General features: G+C 41.2%; 1 protein-coding gene across 2 annotated transcripts; it reads left to right on the top strand.

Annotated features, from left to right (window-relative positions):
* The first annotated feature begins 142 nt into the window (after positions 1 to 142).
* On the top strand, positions 143 to 3,865 carry RRAD (RRAD, Ras related glycolysis inhibitor and calcium channel regulator). Of its 2 annotated transcripts, XM_052686438.1 has the most exons (5): positions 143 to 265; positions 355 to 721; positions 827 to 900; positions 1,380 to 1,584; positions 2,963 to 3,865. In XM_052686438.1, the coding sequence occupies exons 2-5, from the start codon at positions 367 to 369 to the stop codon at positions 3,238 to 3,240; spliced, it is 912 nt and encodes a 303-aa protein (XP_052542398.1). In that variant the 5' UTR covers positions 143 to 265; positions 355 to 366; the 3' UTR covers positions 3,241 to 3,865. The 2 variants fall into 2 exon arrangements, with proteins under 2 accessions (XP_052542398.1, XP_052542397.1); XM_052686437.1 differs by lacking the exon at positions 143 to 265 and having other exon boundaries at positions 314 to 721.
* The last annotated feature ends 7,760 nt before the right edge of the window (positions 3,866 to 11,625 follow it).

The raw sequence follows: 11,625 nt of genomic DNA, 5'->3' as shown, positions 1-11,625 counted from the left end.
TCCTCCTAGGGAGGAGGGGGCGCGAGGGGGGGCCTGCCCTCGCTGGGGCTCCCCGCGCCGGGCTCCCCGCCCCCGCCGCGCCGTGCCGCTTCGCCGCGCGCTGAGGCTCCGTGGGCGGACGCGGCAGCCCACGGGCGCCGGCAGGCAGCCGCGCGGCGCGCGTCACGGCGGGGAGGGCCGGGCGGCACAGCCATAAATAGAGGGGAGGCGGCGACGGCAGCGGCATTCGCGGGGAATCCCTCCCGGCCTCCCTCCGAGCGGCGAGGTAAGGCGAGCGGGATCCGGCGGCGCTCCTCGGCGGCGCGGGACCGGAGCGCGGGGCTCTGACGGCTCTTCTTTCCTCCACGTTCGCAGCCCGGCGTCCCCATGACTCTGAACCGCGGAGACAAGCTGCGCTACCTGGACAAGCGGCGCGGCAGCATGCCTTTCTCCGCACACCAGCACCTGCACCGGCGCAGCATGCCGGTGGACGAGCGGGACCTGCGGGCCGCCCTGCCGCAGGACGAGCTGTCGGGCCTGGTGCGCTGCACCTCGTACAGCCCCGGCGAAGCGCACCGGGAGAGCTGGGCCTCCGACTCCTCCGACTCCGTCATCTCCTCGGGCAGCGACTCGGACGGCAGCCTCTACAAGGTGATCCTGCTGGGCGAACACGGCGTCGGCAAGACCAGCCTGGCCCGCATCTTCGGCGGCGTAGAGGACGGCGCGGAGGCGGAGGAAGCCGGTGAGGGCGCGGGCGGTGCGAGGCTCCCAGTCCGGAGCGGCACGGGCGCGGTGGGCGGCCGGGCACGGGGTGACGGCGCTTTAACGAGCACTGTCTTTCCTCCAGGAAACACGTACGACAGATCGATTATGGTCGATGGAGAAGAAGCGTCTCTCGTGGTGTTCGATATCTGGGAACAGGTACTTGCAGCTCGAAGATACTTTTTCTTTATGGAGCAGTCGGCGGTTTATTCCAAAAACATGTAGCGATGGAACAGCTCTGTCTGGCTACTTATTGTCGGATGCGCAGCATTGAAAGGAAATCATGCTGCCTTTATTCTGCCCTGCAATTATTTCTCGTAGCTAGATAAGCAGTTCAGAAGCTAGGCTAGGCTTGGGCTGCGAATCCCTCAGTGCTTTGAATAAAGCTTACATTGGCAGCCCTGGGGAATTCGTGTAAAATGAGAGACTGATGATCCGATTGGTGCAGACCTGGTATTATTTCTAGAAACAATAAGATTTTAAGAAAACTTCTTGTAGACTGGTTTACTTTTGCTGTTTGTAAATAGATAAAGCTAACAAAAGTATCTTTTAGGTGTTCTCAATACTTAAATCGTTAACTAGACAGTGTCAAATATCTTTTTCAATGCAGTAAATCTATTTGCCTCCTTTTGTTTTAGGATGACAGCCAATGGCTCCAGAACCACTGCATGAAGATGGGAGATGCTTACATCATTGTCTATTCAGTGACAGACAAAGTTAGTTTTGAAAAAGCCTCCGAACTAAGGATCCAACTAAGAAGAGCAAGACAAACAGAAGACATTCCTATTATTCTTGTGGGCAATAAGAGTGACCTGGTCAGGTCTCGGGAAGTCTCAGTCGATGGTAAGAAACTATTCATTTATATAAGAAAGTCTAAATTATTACTAGCAAAGGCAGCAGAGGATCGTAATCAACAGAGCTGGTCCCGGTTTGATGTAGAAAAATGTATGACTGGAGGCACACCAGAGAAATCAAGCCAGCTGGTTCACACTGGGGACCATGGAAAACAGTGAGGGAAGACTCATACGTAGAGCTGGGCTCTGAACTGCAGTACAGGAAGCACACAGCTTCAGAGCTACAAGGCTGAAGCTGTGGAGTTTTACTGCACAGTTGCTAGTCTCAAGATTTGATAGCCTACATAAGGGACAGGAGTGCCACGCCATAGAAGCCAGGCAGTCTTTGATGGTGATCCCACAGTAACAGTACAGCCCTGTCCTCTAGAAGTGATTCCATCACGTTTGAGGTGAGGTGGAGACACTAGGCTCGTACAGGCTTTTTGTATGTCATCTACAGCTGTGGTCAGTGAGAATTTTCTGTTCCATTGTGCATTTCAGCAACTGAGTACAGTAACAACTGCCAAGTATTGATTTCATGTATTTAAAATTTATTTTTCCTTCCCCTGGGAAGAATAGTGGTCTTGGTGCTGAAGAACCATTTCTTGCTGTCTGGTTCTGGCATACTTGTGTTAAATGCCTGCCCAGGGAATTGACTGGAGTTCATCAGGAGATTCTCATTCTTTGCAGGCTGGTGGCAGTGCATAGTTCACCTCTCCTAGAAGTGACATTGTTTTACTCAGGCTGGCAGCTTTGTCATTACTGGCCACGAGGTGGACATGGAAACTTGCTATGCAGCAATGTTCCAGGGTTACATGTTTACCCCTGGAACACTGGGGACACAGCATTGTCTATTTTGAATGCCGTCCTAATCAAATCCATTAGTTGGCAACATTATGGTCTCTGCTGTAATTTATATATCAACCTGACCTTTTGACCTGCATCAGCTTCATCTGTGCCTGATGTGGAAGACTCTCACTTCTTACAGCAAGGCTGAGGTGTTGATTGCTCAATAACTTCCACAAGAAGCAGCAACTAGCTCTTCTTTCTGTACCTCACTGTCTCTCCCATTGAACAGCAAACATGCATCAAGTCCCTCCCTTAAATCAGCTACAGATCTTAAATGATAGTGGAATGGTCTACCTATAGGGCTATTTTTGCCTTACAGTCAGCATTGCTGGTCAAGTGAGATTTCTGAACACACCACAACAAAAGAGTGAAAAGTAAGGGGACAAAACCAGGACTGCAAATATGATTTATTGCTGTGTAATAAAGCTCTTTGGTGTTGAAGACACTTTCTTTTTAAGCTAACCCATTTTTTTCCTGCTAGAACATATGAAGAGAAAATGTCAGTCTCCACTCATCTCCCTTCTTTTCTTTCCATTCAGAGGGACGGGCCTGTGCTGTTGTGTTTGACTGCAAGTTCATTGAGACCTCAGCTGCTCTTCATCATAATGTCAAGGACCTGTTTGAAGGTATTGTTCGGCAAATCAGACTTCGCAAAGACAGTAAAGAAGACAACGCCAGGAGAATGGCCAACACAAAAAGAAGAGAAAGCATAGGCAAAAAGGCAAAGCGATTTCTTGGGAGAATTGTGGCAAAGAATAACAAGAAGATGGCTTTCAAAGCAAAATCTAAGTCTTGCCATGACTTATCTGTGCTTTAGAAGCTTCCAGCAAGGTCAGATGTTGCCATGTTGGAGGTGAACAAGCATTTGGCTGTTGAGAAGTACATGGATGACCCTCATGGTGATAAAACAATGACTTTTCAATTGAGACTCATTACTGCCTTAAGGTGCACAAGCAAGTCTGGAAGTTACCTTACAATGTTGGCTTCATTGATGAATGGTTTGTTTCAATATATACAAGTAAATGAACTAACTTTAATTAAGTGGCTTGACATGCCCACATTTTCACTATGTATATATGTTGCATACATCCTCTTGTCCTGTGGATACCAGAGATGCAAAGATAAGAAAGGATGATAAGTGTCACCACAGACTTGCCTCGTTTGCAGAGCAAAATTTAAACTTGTACGCAGGCTCGTACACTCTTTTTAGTATAAAGTAAGCAATGATAAATCTTTTTAAATTTAAATGTGGGATGGGAGGAAATAGAACCACATTAGAATGGAAGGAAAACATATTTATATATATATATATATATAGTTAAATATGGAACAGATATCAGTTTATGAAGTTAATTTGCACTTCCATTACCTGTTATTCAATTAATTTGTTACTTGTTTACATGCAGATTTTATAATAAAGTATTATTTCCTGTTATAATAAACTGTGCTTTTTCATAGTATGGATAAAGAATGACAGAGCAGTATTTTTATAGTGATCCCTTTTTTCACTGTATAAAACATTAATTACAGACTGCAAGTGATCTATGCAGATATGTGTATTGCAGTTCTGGAATGAAATGAATCAGGAATACTCTGTCCTGTTCTTCAGCAGGCAGTTCTTTTAAGGAATTCCTGCTCTTATGAATACCCTATTACAGCAGCTGGCATTGGAAAGGCGTATTTTGATGTTATGGCTCATCTTCAACCTGTTACTCTTGTCAGCTTTAGCAGAAGCAGACCTCTAAATAATATCTTTAGTCTGTTAGGTTTTTGTCCATGCTGGTGAATTGAAACCTGTAATGTTCAGTTTCTTACTCTCCAAGTACTCTTTTCAGTACTCTTACTCTTCAAACATCTCCAGGTTTGAAGGCCTGTATGAAAGCCAATGAGAAAATGTGTGTTTTTGTTGTTTGCATCTTGTTTCTCATTTCTTTGTTTTCCTTTTTTGGGAGCAATGTAATTTTGTTATCTACTCCCAAGCCTGTGAATACCTTTCAGTGGCTTTGGGAATTTCAAAGAAGCCTGGCAAGACTGTCCAAAAGAGTTCTGAAAGACTCCAGCTGTGGGCTACTGTGGCCTGCAGCACCGCCACAGTATTCAAGTCCTGTGTTATAATTAATGTGTTACCCTGACTTTTACCAATTTACTATTCATGAATTTAAACATCAGTCATGCCTTAGCAAATAAATTAGGCTGATTGCATATGCTTTATAAATTCCTCTATAAAGGATACATTATCTTTAAATTCTTGCATAAGCTCAGTTCTCACAGTCAATACAACACAAGTTCCTTCTCTTTCCACTCCCCTTAGCTGAGTCTAGCTATTTAAAGAGATTGTTCCACTGACTGGGGGTTCTTTGCATGATCTTTCAGAGGCTAGCCCTTCCCATGCAGCAGACAAATAGCATCAGCTGTTACACCTCAGTGTGAGCCTCCCTGAACTTGAACAAACAACTCCGCATGGGCTTAGCCTCCTGATGTGCTGCTGGGGCAGCTAGCTATTGGCTTCAGTATATGTTGCTGCTAACAGGTCATATTAGTTTTCTTATGAAGAGAGGTGTTTGCTTTGTGACCTGAGTGAGGTCCAAATTAATTGATTCTGCCCTGCAGCCAGAGCTTACATTTACCTGATGATACTTCTTACTTGGATTTGGCTTTTTTTCACTAGCCTTGCTATCTGGCACACTATTATCCCTGGAATGTCTAACCACGGTCAAGAGCATGGCATCAGATGTCTACTTACACAGAAGCTTTTATCTTTCAACATCAAAGAAAATGACTGAGTCAGGGAACCTTGCTGCAAAAGTGTCCAAACTGATGTGCACAAATCTGACACATACCGTTTATGTTTATATTAAAGCTGCTAACAAAACTTCGTGTAGCTCCCTGTGTGTTTGCAAAGCTTTTGCCTTTTAGTTGTCCTATGTTTTCAGAATGACTGGGAGAGAATTAGCACTTCATCTGGATTGACTTTCAAGATTTAATTGTCAGTAATAAAGACAAGGAAAGTGATATAAATCCAGAGAACGAGCCGTGTCTTTTCACAAAGTGCAACGTGTTACAAAGATGTTGCGACACAACCGCAGCTGCAAAGCATCCCCAAGGTCATGGTTAACAGCTGTGCTTTTTTGCAGACTCTGACCTACAAAACAGAATTTTTCCTGTGTTTCTGAATTCAAAAGATGATGTCTGGACAACTCTAAAGCATAAAAACAATTCATGTACATTTCTAGAGGTTCATATAAGCTGTGGGAAAGAATTTGGATTTTAGAATAGTGTCATATAGGCCACTGTGAGACAATAAACTGAATCATCTGAAAGAAACATAGGCTCATTTGTACTGTATTCAAACAGTTGACATTATACAATAAAATACTTTTCAAATCCACATTGCATTGTTTTTTTTCTCATTTGTTTGTTTCTATAAAGTTTTTTTGCATAATTCAGCAATAGTTCATGAATATGGGGAGGGTTTGATGTTATTACAGCTTTGATAATAACCTGCTCTAGAATAGTATCACATTCCATACTATGGAAGCATTGCCATGAATATTATTTTGCAGTTTCCGTAGCTCATGGAAGACTTTCTACCCTGACCAATAATAATTTCTAGCATATAATTTAATGCAATTTCCAAGGGGATTTTTTGAAAGTATACATGCAAACAGCAACTGGCATCTAACTGCCAAATGCCTCCAAAAATCAACATTCTTCAAAAGGTTTTTCCTATCTTCAAGCATTTGACAGTCACCTGTGGGCTTTAGTAATTTGGGATGGATACTCAGATTCTAATCATTAATGGGGGTGAATCTGAATCAGGTGAAACATACCGGGAGTTCCAGACAACAGCATTTTCTCTCATTTTACCAGAACAGAAACAAGCGTCAGAGGTAACATTGGTATGAGTTCTCTTATTTTTTTGCCAGCACACATCAGTTTTAATTTGGAGGGACAGATCACACAGTCATTTAATCTTTATTGCTTTCACTGCTACTGCCAGCTGAGGTTCCTGTTACAGCTGATCGTGATAGAGGATTTTGTGCTGGCATAAATCCATTTGGAACAACTCTAATTATTATCATCTGCAGTGGAAGGACGTTGCATTTTATATGTGATGCACACATGAGATAAACAAATCAAAGACTCCTCTGCCTGTTATTTTTAAAATAGCTTCTCTAAAACTCTTCGCTGTTCAACTCTTCACAAAAATGTGAAGAAAATCATTCCTCCATCTGCCAAAAACATAAAGTGTAAAACTGAGTCATATAAATAGAGATGGAATGTAAACTGCTGGGGGAAGACATAGCATCACCAAAAATGTAGTTTTATTCAGATGTATTTTCTCAAAATAGATCTACAAAACCAGGCCAGGATCTACATAGTAACGTTGCATAACACAACTGTTCTTTACTGAAAAAGAAAGCATAGTGAGTTGACAGTGAATAAGAATTGAGTGCAGGATAAAAAATCACTAAGAGGTAGTTTAAGAAAAGTGGGATAATATTTATGTTGAAATTTGCTTTACTTCTCTTATTTTTTTCCAGGGACAATGTACAGACTGATTGCACGTACAACATGAATCTTGATTTGCATCACATCTGTACATTCCAGGGCTGCCGTTTAATTTATAAGAGTCATCTCTAGCATTATCATGGGCAATTTGGCTCCCTGTTTGGATAAAGGAACATCTGATCTCTGTTACTCCTGAAGTTATAAATGTCTAAAAATTCAAATTGCAAACAACGTCAGCTGCCTTTGTGCTCTGTGACATGGATGTTGAATAGAGAAGTAAGAGATAAAAAGAGAATGAAGTGCATATCATTTAACTTCATAATATCATTCAGTTCTAACCCGCTGTTCAGAACCCAAATGGGAACACCACTGTTAACTTAAAATTGCACCACGAATTGCAGCACTGGCAGGTAGAAAGCAGGCTAAGGAATTTACTTTCACACCAAGTTCTTCACCAACAATTACCTTGCTATTATATATGTACCATGAAAATGCCCCGGCAACCAGGTAAAATGGGCAATATATGTTCCAAAGACTCCCCTTGCTCTCTTGTTCTCCTTTTTTTCTTTTATTTCATGATTTTTAAATGTGTTCTTTGAACGAATCAGTGGAAACCAATTAGGCCCTTACTGAGTTTTTTCTATTATTTCCAAGCTTTATCACAGGACCTGAAGAAGATATTAATCTGAACTAAAATAGATTCAGAGACAGAAATCAACAGAATCCATTTGAAGATAAGAATTTTCTCGTCCTCTTAAAATAAGCTTCTCAAAGGCCTAAAACAACAGCTGAAGAAAGGGCAGGCTTTGGAGAGCCAATGCAGAATCAGAAGTCGCTCCTACTCAGAACAGTACAGACAACACGTAAAAAGCTTTTTGGCAGTAAGTTCTACTTTCATCACCCTCATTACACTAGCACAAATAATTATGCTTTTGTATGGCTTGCAGTGCCACTTGTGACCCCTGCCTTAGGAATGATGATTTTCAATTCAGTAGACATCTTGGCAGAAGAATAGAAGTTTTTGTCAGCCTAAAATGGATTATTGTAACACATTATGCTTAACAGAGAGCTTTCAGGAGCTCCATGCTGTAGGAAATGCAGCCATGTTAATTTAGCTGGCTAGGTCACAATGAGCACATAACTCCTGTGCTCTGGCCTGTATTCTCATAAGTTTCTAAGTAAAGTGATGATCTAGAAAAGCTGCAAATAGCACTGGACATAACTAATGCTGACGCTGCTTCACTTTGCTGCATGTTTCTTGGCTCCAACATAGCTTGCTGAACTCACTATAAAGTCAACACCACTTATTGATTCAGGGCCTCTCAACAAGAACAATCTCTGTGTTTCTAATTGCAGCTATCACATTATCATAGGTATTGGGCAACAACAATTTAGTGCATTTTACACTACAAAGGTACCGGCAAGAGATCATGCCCTGTTTATTAGCCTTGCATTTCAAGGGCACAAAAAGCACAAAGCAGTAGAAATAGATCTAAACTGAATTAGAATGTACAGTAAATTTTAAAACCATGCAGACTTGCAATGGTTCCTGTTCACCACAAGCCTTCCACTGGAAATTTTGAGAAGTGTTCATCTACTTAATCTTCAATGAAAAGAATGCTGAACAACTTTCTCACAGATTTCCCAGCTAGAGGTACCCCAGTTATAGGGCTCCTTTGTCACACGCTTTTCATGTCAACTTCAATTTTATCTTTCCAACCTCCACTGTTACACATTGTCACCCTTGCAGCAGTGGCTCAGCAGAATGCTGGGAACGTCTGCTGCTGCATGGCTTACTGAAAAACTTCAGCTGTCAACAGCCATAACATGAACCTGGTCTCCCAGCTCATTACTTTACATAATATGGTCTAGATAAAAATGTCAGATTTTGCTGCACGTAAGTCCCTGAGTAAGACAGCATAGCAAATTAAATAAATTAAATTATTCTCTCCTTGAATGTCAGGGGTACTACTGCATTTGCAAGGCAAAAAGGAATGCAAGGTTTTTAACTGATCTGTTTGTGGGGGGAAAAAAAGAAAAACAAAAAACTTATACAATCTGACAGCTGCCTTTCATTTTTACCCTATGGTCATTTTCCCAATGGAAATCTCAGAGGCTATATTGTTGTGTATGGTCTTCTGCCTTTTAACTATCTATTCTATGCAGGGTTTACAGCTCACAGTGCATAACCTAATTATAACAAAAAGAAATCAGAACTCATCAAACTTTATTAGTAATAAGTATTTTCTGTGTTGCTCTTGACACCCTGCAACAGACCTAGAGTCATTGCCCATAAGAAACTGCAAAGCAGACAAACCAGAAACTACAACACTAGGCTACATTTTTATTGTTACCAACGTAAGTTTTTGCTTGTAACACAAGTGAAGGCCCTGAGTTCACATGTTCACCATAAACGCACAACCAATGCATTTATATGCAACCATTACATGCAGAACTGGTTTTGTGTTTTTTTTTCTCTTACACAGTAATTCAAAAGATAATACTAAAAATCAAAGCTATAGCAGAAAAGCGAACTAAGCACAAAAATAAGCAGTAGACAGACTGCAGATCTGTCTTTTATTCACTCTCTGTTTTTCAAGATACTGGAGAGCTGAAGTATCCATGCCTGTCTGCTTAACTTTATTCAAAAGCAGAGCTATTCCAGTAGCAGAGCAGAACTTTGAACAGCCAGATCCTCAGGAACAAAAACTAAGGGTACAAACACACATCAGTGTACCTTCCATAGGCTCAGATTCATCATTAGCAGAACATGCAATTCTTTTTAGATAGGTCTCAAGGGTTCTAGGCAACAGCACATCTTTTATTCTAAAACTATGTTCAAAACTAAAAAGCATTAAGATCTTTCTAATTAATTTTATATTCAGCCTTCATAAAATGACTAGTAAATTAAATTCTTAGATAATTGTTAAGAACTTGATTTGACTAGTAATTGGCTCAATTTTAACTACAAGGTAATTAATTAGCATGTCTTTATTATTTTGCTCCCAAAGTAATGTTCTTCCCTACAAGAGCAAGATGGAGAAATCAGAGAAATTGAGAGCTGGCTGAATTTCTGCCTCATTTCTGTTGGTTTGGACTGTGACCCCTTAAACTCACACTGCTCTCGCTTGGCCTTCCAATCAGCACAAGTAAGGACATCTCCAGCCTTTAAGGTGAGTACTGTAGCAATTAGTTGTTTCACTTGCTTTAGAGCTTTTTCATTTCTTGTTGCAAGACTGTGCTTAAACATCTGCTAATGCAGTTCTCATATGGAGTATGATGTCGAGCAGATGTTCAGCCCAAAGGAACAAACCACAGAGAAATTTTGACAGGAGTTGTACATTGTGAATACTGTAAAGGCAAATTTTAGCATTCCGGGCATCGAATCCAGGTCTTCCTTGACCAGACAAACATTTTTAATGTTCTCCTGAATATTGAACATCAGAAAGTTTGTAGGTTTGTTTTTAAGAGTTTTGAAAGCACTCAGGCACACTGGACTTTTATTTTTATGCTGGAAGAGGTTTGTTCAGTAGCAACAATCAAAGTTAAAATTATATTTATGAAACTAAGCTTATTTTGATTTTGTTTAGTTTGTTTTTATGATTTTTTACTTTGGATGTCACATGAAGACTGATCCTACATCAACACTCACAAAAGTCACATCAAGAACCCAACCAAAAGGAAAGTGTTCAAATGACATCTATATGCAGCTTTTCATTCAAGGGTTGGACTGGAACGTTCACAAAATCATCTCTGACTTTTCTTCAGTCTCTTCTGAAACTGCAGATAGGGGATGGAGATCACGCACAGGCCAGAAATGACCTGCATTGTGGACTTTTGGATCACACTCTGCTGCCTGCAGTTTTCTACAGATGCAACAGCCAGGGTAAATGCAGAGGGGGGACAAAGTACAGAAAGGGAGGGGAAACAGTGGAGGAATGAAACAACACTGGTCTCTGTGCTGCTTCCTTGCTGAGCGGGAAACTGCCTGCATCACAAAGCATCACCTCCTCACTTCTTCTCCCACCTCCCCCAAAAACAAAGGGCTATTTTTAATTTACTGATTGTAAAGCTTACTTTCCCAACAGCACAATAGAGGTTTTATTAAAACATTGACTGGTACTAACATAATCCAGATAAATCCCATCTCTTTCAAGGAATAAACCCTGCTGAAGTTGGTTTGCTGAAGTGATCCAGTTTTAGTTTTCTTTATTAAGCCTTGAATTTAGTTGTGTCTCTGTGAGAAAAGCTGCCAAAATCCTTCAAATCTGGAAAACATGCAATGGACATTGAAAATGGCTTATTAGGGTCACTTGTTGAATAATGGATGAAGAACACTAACTGTATGCTTACCCCTAGAATTTCCTGTAAGGATTGCCAGGGAAAAAAAAGAAATAAAAAGCTGAAACTCTTCATTCTGCTTATCTACATCCCTATCAGTATGGCCAAGAAAGAACAGGAGCCTCCATTGCTAAATGGATACCCAGCTTCATCTTTCTCTTTTCAACAGAGTATTACTTATTACTGCTATTGAGAACACAGGACAAATCCTGCTTTTTTATGGAGTTAGCAGATGTAGGCCCTGTTTTAGAAACACAATCACTTAATGCTTAATGCCAGAAAGGTACACTGAAGCCTAAGATTGAATAAATATTTAAAAAGCTGTTGGTTTGGAATTGTATTCTTGCTA

This window comes from Tympanuchus pallidicinctus, unplaced genomic scaffold (genome assembly GCF_026119805.1).
Source record: "Tympanuchus pallidicinctus isolate F22 unplaced genomic scaffold, pur_lepc_1.0 scaffold22, whole genome shotgun sequence".
Lineage (NCBI taxonomy): Eukaryota > Metazoa > Chordata > Aves > Galliformes > Phasianidae > Tympanuchus > Tympanuchus pallidicinctus.
Note: the sequence above shows the minus strand (reverse complement) of the source record. Positions and strands in the feature narration are given on the sequence as shown.

Excerpts from the sequence above, each read along its gene's own strand:
- RRAD (XM_052686438.1), top strand. The coding sequence starts at position 367 with ATGACTCTGAACCGCGGAGACAAGCTGCGCTACCTGGACAAGCGGCGC. Across the intron at positions 722-826 it reads CGCGGAGGCGGAGGAAGCCG|GAAACACGTACGACAGATCG; the intron begins GTGAGGGCGCGG and ends TCTTTCCTCCAG. Across the intron at positions 1,585-2,962 it reads TCGGGAAGTCTCAGTCGATG|AGGGACGGGCCTGTGCTGTT; the intron begins GTAAGAAACTAT and ends CTTTCCATTCAG.